Raw genomic sequence first — 17,563 nt, 5'->3', positions numbered from 1 at the left:
TTATAACTTCCTTAGCTGCTACATTTTCACTCTATTTAGAGCCGCCAAACCTCCTCTCCAGTCTTTCTGAGTCTTCCTATCACTCAACCATCACCCTTCATCAAGATGCTATCAGCCCCTTTCAGCTGTCTGTCCTTATCAGAAATCAAGTGTGGGCCTAGTCCACCCCTGGACTTCCACCCCCGTTCCCATCCTCACAGTGACTCACGTCCACAGCCTGCTTTCTCCATTTCTCCTCCAGCACTAAAGTTAATCATTGCATTCTTCCTATTCCCCTGACCTCACCCCATGCCTCTCTCCCCCTCACTCACTGCGTACTAGCTACACTGGCTTTTTTTGTTTATTTTTGAGATGGAGTTTCACTCTTGTTGCCCATGCTGGAGTGCAATGGTGGTGTGATCTCTGCTCACCGCAAATTCTGAGTCCCAGGTTCAAGCAATTCTCCTGCCTCAGCCTCCCAAGTAGCTGGGATTATAGGTGCGTGCCAAAACATCCAGCTAATTTTTGTATATTTAGTATAGAAAACTCCATTGTGATTTGATGACAGTTTCCTTATTAAGCATCTTGTCTAGAAGTGTGTGTGTGTGTGCGTGTGTGTGTGTGTGTGTGCTGGAGATTGAAGTAATCACCAATGTTCAAAGATTCAATCAATCATGGCTATGTAGGGCTCATGCCTGTAATCCCAGCACTTTGGGAAGCCAAGGCAGGTGGATCACCTGAGGTCAGGAGTTCAAGACCAGCCTGGCCAACATGGTGAAACCCTTTCTCTACTAAAGATACAAAATTAGTTGGGCATGGTGGTATCCACCTGTAGTCCCAACTGGGAGGCTGACGCAGGAGAATCGCTTGAACCCGGGAGGTGGAGGTTGCAGTGAGCCGAGATGGTGCCACTGCACTCCAGCCTAGGTGACAGAGCAAGACTCCGTCTCAAAAAAAAAAAAAAAAATCGTGCCTATGTAATAAAACTTCCATTAAAACCTCTAAATGATGGGGTTCAGAGAGCTTCCAGGTTGGTGAACATATCAAGGTGCTGGGAGAGTGGTGTGCCCGGAGAGGGTAGGAAAGCTCTGTGCTCATTCTCCCTTGCCTTGCTCCATGCATCACTTCCATTTGGCTCTTCCTGAATTGTATCCTTTGTAATAAACCAGTAATATTAAGTTAAGCACTTTCTTGCGTTCCACTAATCATTCTAGCAAATTGTCAAGCCTGCGGGAGGTGGTCATAAGAACCCCCAATTTGTAACCAGTTGCCCAGAAGTATGGGTGGCCCAGGACTTGCAACTGGAGTCTGATTGGGACAGTCTTGTAGGGCTGAGGCCTTAAATCTGTGGAAGCTAATGCTAACTCTGGGTAGTTAGTGTCAGAATTGAATTGAATTGTAGGATACTCAGTTTGTGTTGGAAAATTGGTTGGTGTCAGGAGAGGAAAAAAATCCTCACTTGTGAATATAGATGCAAAATCCTAAATGAAATATTAGCATTTTTGCTAAGGAATTAGAAAAAATCAAGCATCCATCTAGGGTTTATTCCAGGAATACAAAAGTGATTTAATATTCTAAAATCAATCAAGGTAATTCATCACATTAGTAGGAAAAAATAAGATCATAAAATCATATTAATATATACATAAAAATGATGAGTTGATAGATACATAAAAATGGTGACTTCAGAAAATGTGGTTTCAAGAAGTAACATCAGATTCATTTTTCTTTCCTCCTTCAGAGTTCTGTCTGTCCAGTCTAGATTGATTTGTAGAAGAGAACTGCAGTCTGTTCTATGCCTAGCCTGAGCCATGGCCTGTACTACCTGTTATGTTGTAAAACCCTCCGATTTCCAGGATCCTCTGGCTTTGGATTTTGGTCCCCATCTTTGGTTCTGCATGTTTTTTACTGATGTTTCAACCTGCAAAACAAAAAAGAAAGAGGCTGGTAAACAGGTATTATTTAACATAATTATTGATATATGTAATATAATTATTGTGTCAGACACTCTGGTAGGTTCTGGAGGGACAAATGTGAACCCAAGTTCTGGAAGTCTAAGCAACTCATCAAAAGTCCCACTGCTGGTAAATGACAGAGCTGATATGTGGACCAGTCAGTCTGGCTTTGGAATTCATACTCTTACTCATTCTGTCACTAACTCTACATGACCAACCATAATACTATTTGACATTAAGTGTCAAATAGACATAAGTTACACAGGCTGTGAAAGCACAAAGAAAAGACATCAATTCTGGCTAGGGATGGGTTGGTTCTGGAAGGCTTTTAAAGAAAGAGTATTTAAGCTGATACTTAAAAGATAGAGATTTTTAACTGGCAGAAAATGAGAATGTATTACTCGGGGTAATTTAAATTATGCTGTGGTAACACAGGTTTAACCCAACGTGAGTTTATCTCTCTTAAGAAAATGCTAAGTCAAGTTGGGCAGTGTCCAGGGCCCTCCCTTGATGTCTTGACTCAGCTCTCTAGGCTGCTACTATTTATGGTTTCTCATTCCATCACATGTGCTCCATCACTGTGCAGAGGAAGAGAGAAAAACATGGAGAATTGGTACTTGCCCTTCAAGGCTTCAGCCTGAAAACCCACACAACACTTCTGCTCATGGCCCATTAATTCTAACTCAGAGAACATGGGCTATTTGGCAGGAAGTTGTTGCTTCTGCTCCAGAGAAAAGGAGCATTCCAGGATGAGGAACAAGCGTGTGCAAAGGCATGAATGGGTAAAACTGCATGGCATGCAGGGGGAGAGCAAATAGATCCAGGACACAATAGGTCTTCAATGTCATTCATAGACAAATGGAAGCTCTCATGGAGGAGCAGCAGAGTTTGCCTTGTTTTGCAAACTCTGGTTTTAGATGTGCAAAATTATAGATGCAAAAAGGAGGGTATGCAGTTATAGCCATGCCCTTGGACTTCCCAGCCTCCCTAATTGTGAGCCAAATAAGCTTCTTTTCTTTGTAAATTACCCAGTCTCGGGTATTCTGTTAGAGCAACAGAAAATGGACTAAGACAAATGATCAAGAAATACTTCCTAGAGGAAGCGAACTTGGAAGGAAACCCATGGTATCGCCAAGTAGAGAAAAAGGAAGAGTAAACCTTTCTGTATCAGAGGAAATAATCATGCAGGAGAGAGCATAGTTCAGGCAGAGGCAATGAGGAAAAGTAAGAGAATATGGTCACTAGAAGCACTACAGATGAGTCTCTTGTACTTAGACACTGCAATCCTAATTGCACAGGAGCTCAAATGGGACAGCAATCATAGGATGGTCCTGTGGTTTGAATGTGACTCCCAAAAGTTTGTGTGTTTGAAACTTAGTTGATAATGTATAAAATTTGGTGAAGTCAAGAGAATATTATTCCAAGATTTCCTACCTCTCTGCCAAGCCAGTAGTGGTAGTCACTATTTAAAATAGGAAACACAAAAGAAAGCAGCCTGTTTTGAAAGAGAATGACTTGTTTGTGCCATGCTCTGGAACATATACACAGAAATGTGTAGCAGACAACTGGAAATACAGCCTCAAGCTCTGGGGTGAGGAGAGGCATCCCAGGATGAAGGTACAACGGAAGCAAAGGAATGGAGATAGGAAATATCAGGGTATACAGGAGACCTACGGTAAGAATGAAGGTCATTCCTCACCCATTTACTCTGTCCTTGCCGCCCTCCTCAGAGTCATTTCCCACTGCCTGCTACACATCTGCACCTGGAGGGCCCCTCAAATGCAATCAACTCTTTGGCTCCTATCAACCAAATCCAGAGCCATCCATACATACTGCTCTGTCTTCATTGAACTGTTTCAATCTTGCAGTGTCTATTTTTCTGCCATTAATCATAATTCTTTTTTTTTTTTTTTTTTTGAGATGGAGTCTTGCTCTGTCGCCCAGGCTGGAGTTCAGTGGTGCGATCTTGCTCACTGCAAGCTCCGCCTCCTAGGTTCACGCCATTCTCCTGCTTCAGCCTCCCAACTAGCTGGGACTACAGGCACCCACCACCACGCCCGGCTAATTTTTTTGTATTGTATTTTCAGTAGAGACGGGGTTTCACCGCATCAGCCAGGATGGTCTCGATCTCCTGACCTCGTGATCTGCCTGCCTCGGCCTCCCAACGTGCTGAGATTACAGGCGTGAGCCACTGTGCCCGGCTGCCATTAATCATAATTCTATGCACCATTGTATGAGCTCTCAGTTCACAAAGTCCTTTTAACATATATGCACGTAGCCATCCTCAGAATGAGACCACTGGTTTTTCTAGCCTCAGTGAAGCTGAAAAATAGATTATGTCAGCTGTGTGACACTGGACCAGTTAATTGACCTCTCTGAACCTTAGTATTTTCATCCACTAAGGAAAAAAAAATCTAATATCTGCCCTATCTATTTAAAAGGCTAAATAATGAATAAAATATTCATTATTTCCATTTGATTAGTGATCAAATGAAAATAATGAATGTGAAACAGTTATATAATCCCTAGGGCAATATAGAAACAGTACAATAGGGTGGGAGTGGTAGTGATAGACATTATCATTGTCACAATATGCCTTCTAGGGACCAGACAGTAAAGACACATAAGAAAAACTCAGCTAGACAACCTAATGCAAAGAGTGAGATTTAACTGAATACTTTTTATGGATCCAATGGTATGACTGCTACAAATAAACAACATAATCTTTGTCCTCTGGGAGCTGAGGTGGTAAAGTATATATAGAGAGATGACCAATGCACAGCACAGAATAAAAGTGTGTCTCATGTGACGCATACAGATCCTAATTGCACAGGAGCTGAAAAGGGACTGTGATCACAGGATGCTTCTATGGGTTTGAGTGTGTCCCCCAAAAATCCATGTGTTGGAAACTTAGTTGCTAATGTAACAGTATTGAGAGGTGGGGCCTTTTAAATGGCAATTAGGTAATAAGGGTAGAGCCCCATAAGTGGATTAATGCTGTTTGTGAGTGAGATCATTTCCAAGGGACTGAGTTAGTGCCCTGAGGTCTCTTTTTGCGTGCACTCACTTGCCCTTCTGCATTTCTGCCGTGTTATAATGCAGTACGAAATCCCTTACCAGGGGCCAGGCACGGTGGCTCACGCCTGTAATCCCAGCATTTTGGGAGGCCGAGGCGGGCGGATCACGAGGTCAGGAGATTGAGACCATCCTGGCTAACACAGTGAAACCCCATCTCTACTAAAAATACAAAATATTAGCTGGGCATGGTGGCAGGTGCCTGTAGTCCTCCCAGCTACTAGGGAGGCTGAGGCAGGAGAATGGCGTGAACCCAGGAGACAGAGCTTGCAGTGAGCCGAAATCGGGCCACTGCACTCCAGCCTGGGTGACAGAGCTAGACTCTGTCTCAAAAAAAAAAAAGGAAATCCCTTACCGAAAGCTGTCACCATGCCCTTGGTCTTCCCAGCCTCCATAACCGTGAGCCGAGCTTCTTTTCTTTTTAAATTAGCCCATGTCACGCATTCTGTTATAGCAACAGAAAATGGACTAAGACAGATGGTCAGTGAATGCTTCCTAGAGGAAGTGAACTTGGGAAGAAACCCATGATATGGCCAGGTAGACAGGAAGGAGATGTAGACTAACCTGGATATATCAGAAGAGGGCTAAATCAGAAAAATCCTAATTGCCCCCTCCCTCTCAGCCAGCCTGCTCCTGAAGCTAGGAGGCTCCAATCTTCTCAAGGAGGGAAAGAATATGGAACAATGTTTTATGCCAACACTAAGGAAACAGATTTCCTGTTTCAATCTCTGTTGCTAAACAAGCATTTGCAGCTGAACCACAATCTCAAGAAATGGGCCAAGATCAGGTGCACAGGGAAGGCTCTGAGGATAGCCTCACCACTCAGCATTCCAGGCACAGCGCCAGCCACCCAGACAGCATGCAAAACACGGCTGGCGCTCCTTGTGCAAGACTGACTGCAAGCTTTATCTGCATGGACACTTTCTTGGCTCACAGAATTGTTTTGGAACAAAAGCTATTCATTTCAGCTTGATTTGGAACCACAATCCTTGGCTTTCTGCAGTGTCAGGGCTTGGCAGTGTTTCTGGCCACTGGGTCAGCCATGAGGCCAACAGCAGAGAGGGGAGCAAAGACACAACCCCACACTGTATTGGGGGATGCTGAGAGGTGGTCCTGCTCTTCCTGAGATGGCCAGGGGACTGAGGAGCCATGGCTGCTGGAGTGATTCTTTTCAGCAGCAGCCAATGGCCCCCTCCTCCCCAGCACACACACACGCGCGCGCGCACACACAAACACACACACACACACACACACTGTTATGCTAGTTTCTGATGACAGGGCTTAAAGCAGCCTCGTCCTTTCAGTCATAACTTTGCAGATTATAAATACAGTACTTCATCGGGTAAAATAACCATCTCCTTAGTAGCGAGGCAGAGGGAGCTAAACGGCAGATGGCGGAGTTGTACCTACTTTGCCAGTTAGAAATTTAAACTTCTCTGATAAAAATAACGGTCACTCCATTTCTTTCCCTTTGTGTTTAAAAAAAATAAATAAATCTCTGAAGAATTTGCAACTACCCCTCAAAGGAGATTAACAGGAGTTATTTCTAAAAGCACAATCAAGAGGGGCTTTCCAGCAATGAAGTCTCTGCACAAAGGAGGGATTTTCTGGGAAGAGGGGAGTCTGTCTTGAACATTTTTAGGGGTCTTCCCATTAGGGGACAGCATAATTTTCCTCCGACCTTTTCCCCTGTAAACTCACTTAAGGGATTCCTTTTCAAATTGTAACAAATCTAAACTACAAAAGATATGACTGACTCCTTGGGTCCGGAATGGTCTTGGAGAGGTGGTCTTGGTGTCCACTCACGACAGGAGAAAACCCACCTTGATTTTCAAGCGCCCCAGAAAGGGTGCAGCTGTGGCCTTTCTCCAGGCTACCCCTTCTCCTTCTGTCCAGAGTGCATCCCTTCCGAGCTATCTCCTTTCGTGAGACACATTGAAGGCCCCCGGTCCTTCCCCAGACCATCACCTCCCCACCCCACCCCACCACTGTTGACCAGGCCACAGCTGCCCAGTTCTCCCAGAATCCTGACTTCTCCACAGCTGTTTCCTGAGGCCTCAAACAAATGCTACACAAAAGGGTCATCACTGGGCTGGGCACGGTGGCTCACATCTATAATCGTAGCACTTTGGGAGGCCAAAGTAGGTGGATCACCTGAGGTCAGGCATTCGAGACCAGCCTGGCCAACATGGCAAAACCCCATCTCTACTAATAATATAAAAATTAGCCAGGCGTGGTGGCAGGCACCTGTAATCCCAGCTACTCAGGAGGCTAAGGCAGGAGAATCACTCGAACCCGGGGGTGGAGGTTGCAGTGAGCCGAGATTGCACCACTTCACTCCATCAGAAACTAAAAAAAAAAAAAGCATCATCACTGCACTCTCTCTGATCCCATCACAGGCCTGGCATTGCCCCTCTCAGATTCCAGCTAAGTGAGGTATGACATTGAACATTTTAAAGAACCCAGACAGTCACTAAAAGTATCAGAAAGTGATAGTCTCAATATTCCATCCACCCCATGGTCACGATTTCTTCTCATAGTAAGTGGCTGTCACTCTCTACAAGATTTCAGGGACTGGAATTTTCCTATAATCCAGAGCAAGCTTCCTGGAAGACAATCGTAATTATGTGTTTGCTGTGCAGAGATGTAAATAGTGACCCCAAACCATTGTGTTCTTTTTTTTAGTAGGCGACTCACATCCCAACTATAGCCACAGTCCAAATGCCCAAGTCTAATATGCCCTGTTAACTGTACCCAGCCTCAGAAATGTCCTTCATTTCTATTACATTCTCAATGACCAGTTTAATGTGTCTCCCAGGTTTTTCAGGCCCTGCCTGCAGACACAGAATTGCCTACTGGACATCACCATCTGGCTCTGACCAACAGCTGACACACAATAGATCCAAGCCAAGTTCATGCTCCTCTTACACTTTTGCCCAACTGTCTTCCTGGCACCCCATCTGCCCTAAGAACAGCCTCACATCCTCGAGACCCAGAGAAACCACCACCATATCTTTCAGAATGCTTTCTTGACATTCCACCCAGGATAAAATAAAGGCCCACACTCAAGCACCTCCTTTACCCTCCAGCTGTCTGCATGGCACCTGTGCCATGCCACTGAGTTGATACACGTGGCCATCTCCTACAACTAGACTACAAGTCACTTGAGAACAGGGACTGTGTCCTGAAGTCTGTGTTATTACAGTGTCTAACAATATCTGACACATAGTAGGTGCTCAGTAAATGTCTGTTACATGGAGGAGTGAACAAATGATACAAGCAATTCTAAATTCTGCCCAAGCCTCGTTAAGATCCTTCCTTCTTGTAGCCCTCGTCTAAGCTCAACTGTCTTCCTGGTACCCCATCTGCTGCAAGAACACCCTCGCATCCTCAACTTTTCCTTAAGTCAAATAAGAAAGCATTTTAGAAGTCCAGATGGAAACTTGTTCCACCTCACCCCAGGTGGTCAGGGCTGCCGGAACACAGGAAATGAGAAGCTAGGCTGAAACAAGAGCCCTGCGTGTGCTGGAGGCCACAGCAGGTTGCCCAGCCCTGCTGTTTAGTTCACTATGTGTCACCAGCTAACACCCCCCAGGCAGAGCCGCTGGACAGGGGAATTCTTCATCTCCTTCTACACATTAAAAAAAAAAAAAATCTACATATATATATATATATATATTTTTTTTTTTTTTTTTGAGACGGAGTCTCGCTCTGTCACCCAGGCTGGAGTGCAGTGGCACGATCTCAGCTCAGTACAAGCTCCGCCTCCCGGGTTCATGCCATTCTCCTGCCTCAGCCTCTCCGAGTAGCTGGGACTACAGGTGCCCGCCACCACGCCTGGCTAATTTTTTGTATTTTTAATAGAGACGGGGTTTCACCATAGTCTCGATCTCCTGACCTCGTGATCCGCCCACCTCGGCCTCCCAAAGTGCTGGGATTGCAAGCGTGAGCCACTGCGCCCGGCCTACCTATGTATTTTTGAGACAGTGTTTCACTTTGTCGCCCAGACTGGAGTGCAATGGTGCAATCACAGCTCACTGCAGCCGGGACCTCCTAGACTCAAGTGATCCTCCAACCTTAGCTTCTCGAGTACCTGGGACTACGGGTGTGCACCACCACATCTGGCTAATTTTTTTTTTTTTTTTTGGAGAGACAGTATCTCACTCTGTTGCCCAGGCTGGCCTCAAATTCCTGGGCTCCAGCCATCCTCCCGCCTCGGCCTTCCAAAGTGCTGGAATTATAGGCATGAGCCACCATGCCCAGCCTCCACCACATTTTCAACAAATCCAGGCATCAGAGGTGGGCATCAGCTTGGCTGGTAGACATACCTACACAAGGCTGCATCGAGCCTGGGACATCACAGGAGTGATGACAGGTGTGAAAGCCTCGACAGTCACAGGAGAAGGGCCCTTCTGACCAGCACCACTCCCTCTGACCCCATGAAAAGCTGTCATTTCCTAGGTGACTGGAGTTGCAGACAGCACAGAAAGACCCTGAGTGAATTCTCTTGGCTCAGGGAAGGAAATATATCCCATCCATTCCTCTGGCTTACATTAGAGCCCTCATTTGAACCTAAATCTGACCACTTCACTCACCTGCTCTTCGGGGAAAAATAGCACCACCTTTGTAAGGCATAGACCTTTCCTATTCATCCCTGCCTGCCTGTCCCACCTCACACTCCCCTTGAACTATATGCTCAGTGAACAGCAATCAGCATGCCCTCAGACACACCAGACTCTCATACATCCCTGTGCTTCGGCAGGGGCTGCTTCTGCAGGTGGGGTCTTCCTTCCTCTGCCCAGCAGAAGCCTCAGGATCCTCCAAGCTTCAAGGCTCTCTCTTCAGTGATGACTACTCCCACTCTTCACGTAGAATCAGAAGCTCCCTCTCACCACAGTCTTAATTTTATGTTTCTCCTGGCTGGGCACAGTGACTCATGCCTGTAATCGCAGCACTTTGGGAGGGCGAGGCAGGAAGATCACATGAGTTCAGGAGTTTGAGGCCAGCCTGGGCAACATGGCAAAATCCCATCTCCATTAAAAATACAAAAAAAAAAAAAAAAAAAAATTAGCCAGGCATGATTGTGCCTGCCTGTAGTCCCAGCTAATTGGGAGGCTGAGAAGGGAGGATCACTGGAGCCCAGGAGGTCAACGCTGCAGTGAGCCGAAATCACACCACCGCACTCCAGCCTGGCCAACAGAGCCAGACTTTGTCTCAAATAATAATAATAATAAAATAAATAATTATGTTTCTACAATTGTAGTGAGACCAGCTTTTCTGTATCATGTCAACAATTCTTCTAGTGTTAGCCCTTACCAGCCTCAGTTTCCTTACCTGTAAAATGGAGATAATAATTGAACTAGCCTGTCGCATGGGTGGGAAGATTGATCCCCGAAAGCGACTGGTGCCTGGGGAGGTGGGACAGGGTAAGTAAAGTGGGCAATACAGGGCTCATTCATGAGCAGCAACCCCTGTGGGCCACCTGAGTTCTGTCCTACTGGGAGCCTCTGGGAGAAACAACATAGGACACCCTCAGAAGAGCCATACCCGGGGGGGAGGAAGCTTGGTACTTTTCATCAAGCAACTATCAGTTGCAGGCTGATCCAGGGGGCATCCACTCCCTGGCACTCTGGCCACATGTGTGGCAGTCATGTTCCTATGGCCAGAGAAAATCCCCTGAGCAGAGAGGCTCAGGCACTTACAGTAGAAGTCCCTGATGTTGGGTGGGATGTCAACACCATCTGATGTCATTCACCTGCAGCTCTGCCATTGGCTGGCTGAGGGAGCTTGGCTCCTCTAGAAAGATGTATTTGGCCAGGCGCAGTGACTCATGCCTGCAATCCCAGCACTTTGAGAGGCCAAAGGGGGCAGATCACTTGAGGTCAGGAGTTCGAGGTCAGCCTGGCCAACATAGTGAAACCCGCCTCTACTAAAAATCCAACAATTAGCCAGGTGTGATGGTGCGCACCCGTAATCCCAGCTACTCGGGAGGCTGAGGCAGGAGAATCACTTGAACCTGGGAGGTGGAGGTTGCAGTGAGCCAAGATCGCACCACTGCACTCCAGCCTGGGCAAGAGAGTGAGACTCCGTCTCAAAAAAAAAAAAAAAAAAAAGTAGATATATTTGACTGGGGGCACCCTAAGGTACCTTGTGGTGGGCCCAGTCCTCCATCAGCCCACATCCCCCAAGGCTGGGCACTATTAAGCTGCCCTTGGGTGGGCCACTTAGCCTCAAGGGACTTTGAGGGCAGGGGCCATGCTCGTTTTGCTCATCACTGTGTCCCTGGTACCTCAAGCAGTGCCCAGCAGATGCCAGCCTCCAAGTCCACATGGGCTAACTGGCTGACAGAGAACACATGGTGCAGAATGAGGTTATGGCAAAGGAAACCCGATATTCAGCCTCAAACCCAGCCCCAGGACCCCAAGCAATGGAAGACCATGACCACTGCCTTTGCATCTGTGAGTAGGTTGTGGTGTAAGATACGTTTTAAGATCTATGTGTGTAAGATGACGTTTTTAACTTTCAAATATCACACTTCGCATCCAGAAAGGGCAACTTATAGGAGCTTTAAATTCGTAGGTGGCTGTCTGGGTTACCTTATGTGACTCGGAGCTGGGGTGGGCCGCCTGCACTGCAGTCCGTGGATCTCTGTCTCAGTCTCCAGGCCCAGGACACAGCTTGGAAACCTAAACGGAATTGTCTTTATCACAACTCACATCAGTCACTTAATGAAATCGAGATGCACAAATCGACCCAAAGGGGTGCCCTCCACTCCTGCCCCACGTGTCCTCGGACGCCTCCCAGATGTGGTCCCCGGCACGCCTCCCAGGGCCCAGGTAAGGGGCCAGGGTTACCTTTTGGAGAAATGCCATCCTCAGCCCGTACTGCCGGCGTTGGTATCGGATTGTCATCCTGGCCCCTGGATGGATTCACAGCCAGAGCACCAGTGGGAGACAAGAGGAGAAGCCCCCAAGTTCGAAAGGCAGCCTGGCTCGCCCCAGCCCTGGGTGGTCGACTGGGAGGCGGTTGGGCGGGGAGGGAACGGGCCGGGCCTCCCTTGACCCTCACCAGGCGCCTCCGACTTGAAAGCAGCGGGAATCCGCGCCAGCCAATCCGCGAGCGACGACGCGGGCTTATTAGCATGCGCTGCGCTGGCGCCCACCTGCCGCCAGGTGGCGCTGTCCGGCCCCCGCCGAGACCCCGCCGAGCGGCAGGTGAGACCAGCAGGGCAGGGCCCCGGGGGAGCGAGGGGGTGCGGGGGAGAAGGTGGAGGGAAAGGAGGAGGAGGAGGGAGAGGGGGTGGAGGAGGAGGTAGAGGAGGACGAGGAAGTGGAGGAGGACGAGGAGATGGAGGAGGACGAGGAGGAGGAGGAGCTGTCGGGAGGAGGGAGAAGAGGATCTGTGGCAGAGGGCGAGCCTTAGAACTCACCACTAAGGCCTGGGGAAGTGAAAACAGATGCAACACGCTTTGGCTCCCTGGCTAGCCAGCCCCCAAGTCATTGAATGGCACTAAGCAAATTATTCGGGTTTTGCCATTAAAATGGCAAAGCCACAATTACTTTTGTACCAACCTAATATTTAAACTTTCTCAGCGTCAGTTTCCCCATCTAACCGAGAGAAAAGCAAGTGGGCAGGAAATGACTCCTGTATATCATGTGCTGTGAGGACTGAATGAATAACTGGGTTAAGGACTGGCAGTGAGGTGTGCTTGGTGGTGAAGAATGCTGCTCACGGGCCAAATGGGCTGGCTCTGAGCCCTGGATTTGCCACCTAGCTGTAGGATCTCAAGCAAGTTATGGAACCTCTCTGGGCTTCCTTTATCTCATCTGATGAGTGAGAATCACTGCACCCTCCCCAGGGGGCAGGCGGCGGTTTGTTTGGTTCTGGTTTTGGTTTTAAGATTACTGAGCTGATTCATGTACAAGCACTTAGAACTATGACTGACACTTGGTGAATGTCCAATAACCAATAGTTTCTCTCCTATGTCTCTTGGGACCTTTAAAAAAAATTACTAGGCATAGTGGTTCCATTATATACATAGTCTGGTATATATATATATGATTCTGAGAATAGTTATCAGAATTCTCAAAATAATATGAAAACTGTTGGGGTCATAAATGGAGGTAAAGTATAATCTCTGGAATCAGATTACTTGGGGTCAAATATCAACTCTATTACTTACTCTCTGTGTGGCTTTGGGCAAGTTACTTAACCCCTCTGTGCTTTGATTTCTGTAAAATGGGGATGGTGTAATGACAGGGGACAAAGGAGTAAAGAATCAATAAATACCAGTTGTTGTTACTATTATCAACATTAAAATCTTTAAAGATAGTTTAAATATGGAATGCTAGCTACATCTCCGGCAGGAGGAGATTTTCCAGGTTTAACATTCAGGATCAGGGACGTTCCTATCCTTTATTTCTAGAGCCAGGTGGCCTGAGCATGGCAGACAAAGCTGATGTCAGATGGAGGCATGTGGGCATTTATCATAAGAGGTATGCTCAGGAGATATGTCTTCAGATCATCTGTGTCTCATTCCCATGGAAGAGCCACGTTCCCACCAAGCTACCAAGACATCTTAGCTCTGGGTTAGAGTACTGGAATAAAAGTTTCAGAAATGAGACTCTGAAGTCTGGTTGACTCACAGGGAAATTACTAGGCAGAAAGCCATGAGATGTAGCTTCCAGCCCTAGCTTGGCCACAGCCACGGTGAATGACAACATGGAAACCAGGTTTTCAAATTTGGTTGAGTGGGTTCAGCAAAGCAATTTCAAAATCATTTCAACTTTGTGTGTATCTGTGATTGGTTCCCATATTCTCTTATTTTGCTAATTTGGTCTTTCTCTCTCTTTTTTCTTTTATTCTTTGTGGGTTTTTTTTTTTTGAGACGGAGTCTCGCTCTGCAGCCCAGGCTGAAGTGCAGTAGCGTGATCTCAGCTCACTGCAAGCTCTGCCTCACGGGTTCATGCCATTCTCCTGCCTCAGCCTCCCAAGTAGCTGGGACTACAGGCGCCCGCCACCACACCCAGCTAATTGTTTGTATTTTTAGTAGAGACGGGGTTTCATCCTGTTAACCAGGATGGTCTCGATCTCCTGACCTCATAATCAGCCCACCTCAGCCTCCCAAAGTGCTGGGATTACAGGCGTGAGCCACTGCGCCCAGCTTCTTTTATTCTTAATGAGGTTAGATCATTTTTTTTATTATAATGAGATACATGTATTATTTTTCCTTGAGAACCAGGTTTTATCTGAAAGTTAGAACTTTAGGTTGGCCGGGCGCAGTGGCTCACGCCTGTAATCCCAGCACTTTGGGAGGCCGAGGCGGGCGGATCACGAGGTCAGGAGATCGAGACCATCCTGGCTAACACGGTGAAACCCCGTCTCTACTAAAAATACAAAAAAAAAATTAGCCGGGCGAGGTGGCAGGCGCCTGTAGTCCCAGCTACAAGGGAGGCTGAGGCAGGAGAATGGCGTGAACCCCGGGGGGCGGAGCCTGCAGTGAGCTGAGATCGCGCCACTGCACTCCAGCCTGGGTGAAAGAGCGAGACTCCGTCTCAAAAAAAAAAAAAAAAAAAAAAAAAAAAAGAACTTTAGGTTGGACATGGTGGCTCATGCCTGTAATCTCAGTGCCTTGGGAGGCCGAAGCAATTGGATCATTTGAGGTCAAGAGTTCAAGACCAGCCTAGCCAACATGGTGAAACCCCATCTCTACTAAAAATACAAAAATTAGCTGGGCAGTAGTGGCGCATGCCTGTAATTCCAGCTACTTGGGAGGCTGAGGCAGGAGAATCACTTGAGCCTGGGAGGCAGAGACCATGGTGAGCCAAAATACTGCCAGTGCACTCCAGCCTGGGTGACAGAGTGAGATCCTGTCTCAAAAATAAATAAATATAAATACATAAATAAAAGTTAGAACTTTAAAATTATTTTGTCATCAGATATTTATGTAGTTTAGTTAACAAATATGAGGGGGCCCTGTAAACCAGAAATATCTTTAGGTATATAGAGTGACCACTTATGTCAGGTTGCATTTATTGTCCTGAAATAGCTAATGGTGCCCTCTTGCACTCTCAAAAGTGACTATGTTTAGGCCGGGTGTAGTGGCTCATGCCTGTAATCCCAGCACTTTAGGAGGTCAAGACAGGTGGATCGCTTGAGCCCAGGTGTTCAAGACTAGCCTGGGCAACATAGTGAGACCCTGTCTCTAGTAAAGAAAATTATTTTATAATTAAAATAAAATAAAAAAACAAAAAAAGTGACTATGTTTGGATGATAACTCATGTGGTCACCCCAATCACATGCTAATTTCCTTCTCTAACAATGATCAAATCAGGCCTCCTTGTTCTCTAGGTGAGGGAGATACCCATAGTGTGCTGGGAAGTTAATATGACTAGGACTCATGACACTTGGATTCAAATCCCAGATCTGCTACTGGCTGATTAGGGAACTTAGACAAGGCACATTACTTCTCAGAGCCACATTCACTGATCAGGCTTGTTCAGTGTTTCCCAAAGTTTGCTCTAAGATCAATGCTTCTCAACATTTAATGCAAATGTTAGTCTCCTGAGGATCTTGTTAAAGTGCACGTTCTGGCCGGGCACAGTGGCTCATGCCTGTAATCCCAGCACTTTGGGATGCTGAGGCAGGAGGATCGCTTGAGGTTAGAAATTCAAGTCAGCCTGGGCAACGAAGTGAGACCTCCCTTTCTACAAAAAAATAAAAATAAAAATATGAGTTGCATGCTGTGGTACGTGTCTGTAGTCCTAGCTATTCAGTAGGCTGAGGTGAGAAAATCTCTTGTGACCAGGAGTTTGAGGTTGTAGTGAGCTATAATCACACCACTGCACTGTAGCCTGGGCAACAGAGCAAGACTCTGTCTCAAAAATAAATAAATAGGCTAGGTGCAGTGACTCATGCATGTAATCCCAGCATTTTGGGAGGCTGAGGTGGGAGGATTGCTTGAGGCCAGGGGTTCGAGATCAGCCTGGGCAACAAAGCGAGACCTCCTTTTCTACAAAAAATAAAAATAGTAGCTGGACGCTGTGTGTGCCTGTAGTCCTAGCTACTCAGGAAGTTGAGGTGAGAAGATAGCTTGTACCCAGGAGCTTGAGTTTGCAGTGAGCAAGGATCGAGCCACTGCACTCCAGCCTCGGTGACAGAGCAAGAACCTCTCTCAAAAATAAATAGGCTGCGCATGGTGACTCGTGCCTGTAATCCCAGCACTTTGGGAGTCTGAGCTGGGAGGACTGCTTGAGCCTATGAGTTTGAGACCTGGGCAACATGGCTGGACTCAAGCCAGATGAACACCTCGTCTCTATTTTTTTTTCTTCTTCTAGAAAAAAAACAGGATACATGCGCAGAACATGCAGGCTTGTTACATAGGTATACGTGTGCCATGGTGGTTTGCTTCACCTATTGATCCATCCTCTGAGTTCCCTCCCCTCACCCCCCACTCCCCAACAGGCCCCGGTGTGTCATGTTTATCTCTCTGTGTCCATGTGCTGTCATTGTTCAACTCCCACTTATGAGTGAGAACATGTGGTATTTGGTTTTCTATTCCTGTGTTAGTTTGCTGAGGATACTGGCTTCCAGCTTCATCCATGTCCCTGCAAAGGACATGATCTCATTCCTTTTTATGGCTGCATAGTATTCCATGGTGTATATGTGCCATATTTTCTTTATCCAGTCTGTCACTGATGGGTATTTGGGTTGGTTCCATGTCTTTGCTATTGTAAATAGTGCTGCAATGAACATATGTGTGCATATGTCTTTATAGTAGAATGATTTATATTCCTTTGGGTATGTACCCAGTATTGCTGGGTTAAATGGTATTTCTGGTTCTAGATCCTTGAGGAATTGCCATAGTGCCTTCCACAATGGTTGAACTAATTTACATTCCCACCAACAGTGTAAAAGAGTTCCTATTTCTCCACAGCCTCATCAGCATCTATTGTTTCCTGACTTTTTAATAATTGCCATGCTGACTGGCATGAGATGGTATCTCATTGTGGTTTTGATTTGCATTTCTCTGATGATCAATGATGATAAGCTTTTTTTCATGTTTGTTGGCCAAATAAGTGTCTTCTTTTGAGAAATGTCTATTCATGTCCTTTGCCCACTTTTCGATGGGTTTTTTTGTTTTTTTCTTGTAAATTTGTTGAAGCTCCTTGTAAATTCTGGATTTTAGGCCTTTGTCAGATGGGTAAATTGCAAAAATTTTCTCCCATTCTATAGGTAGCCTGTTCACTCTGATGATAGTTTATTTTGCCATGCAGAGCTCTTTAGTTTAATTAGATCTCATTTGTCAATTTTGGCTTTTGCTGCAATTGCTTTTGGCATTTTTGTGATGAAGTCTTTACCCTTGCCTATGTCTTAAGTGGTATTGCCTAGGTTTTCTTCTAGGGTTTTTATGATTCTGGGTTTTACATATAAGTATTTAATCCATCTTGAGTTAACTTTTGTATAAGGTGTAAATTTCCGATTTCATTAAATTTATTAATTTAAATTTATAAATTTATTAAATTAAATTAATTAATTTATTTTAAAATAATTAA

At 46.1% G+C, this 17,563-nt stretch overlaps 1 protein-coding gene across 1 annotated transcript; it reads right to left on the bottom strand.

Moving 5' to 3' along the window:
* Positions 1 to 1,520: 1,520 nt before the first annotated feature.
* Positions 1,521 to 12,186, bottom strand: LOC134731302 (uncharacterized). Its single transcript, XM_063629429.1, has 3 exons — positions 11,864 to 12,186; positions 11,606 to 11,695; positions 1,521 to 1,900 (listed from the first exon to the last, which is right to left on the bottom strand). The coding sequence occupies exons 1-2, from the start codon at positions 12,150 to 12,152 to the stop codon at positions 11,607 to 11,609; spliced, it is 378 nt and encodes a 125-aa protein (XP_063485499.1). The 5' UTR covers positions 12,153 to 12,186; the 3' UTR covers positions 1,521 to 1,900; position 11,606.
* Between the last annotated feature and the right edge of the window lie 5,377 nt (positions 12,187 to 17,563).

Source organism: Symphalangus syndactylus, chromosome 20 (assembly GCF_028878055.3).
Source record: "Symphalangus syndactylus isolate Jambi chromosome 20, NHGRI_mSymSyn1-v2.1_pri, whole genome shotgun sequence".
Classification (NCBI taxonomy): domain Eukaryota; kingdom Metazoa; phylum Chordata; class Mammalia; order Primates; family Hylobatidae; genus Symphalangus; species Symphalangus syndactylus.
The sequence above is the reverse complement of the archived record's forward strand: the minus strand, read 5'-3'. Positions and strand labels throughout refer to the sequence as shown.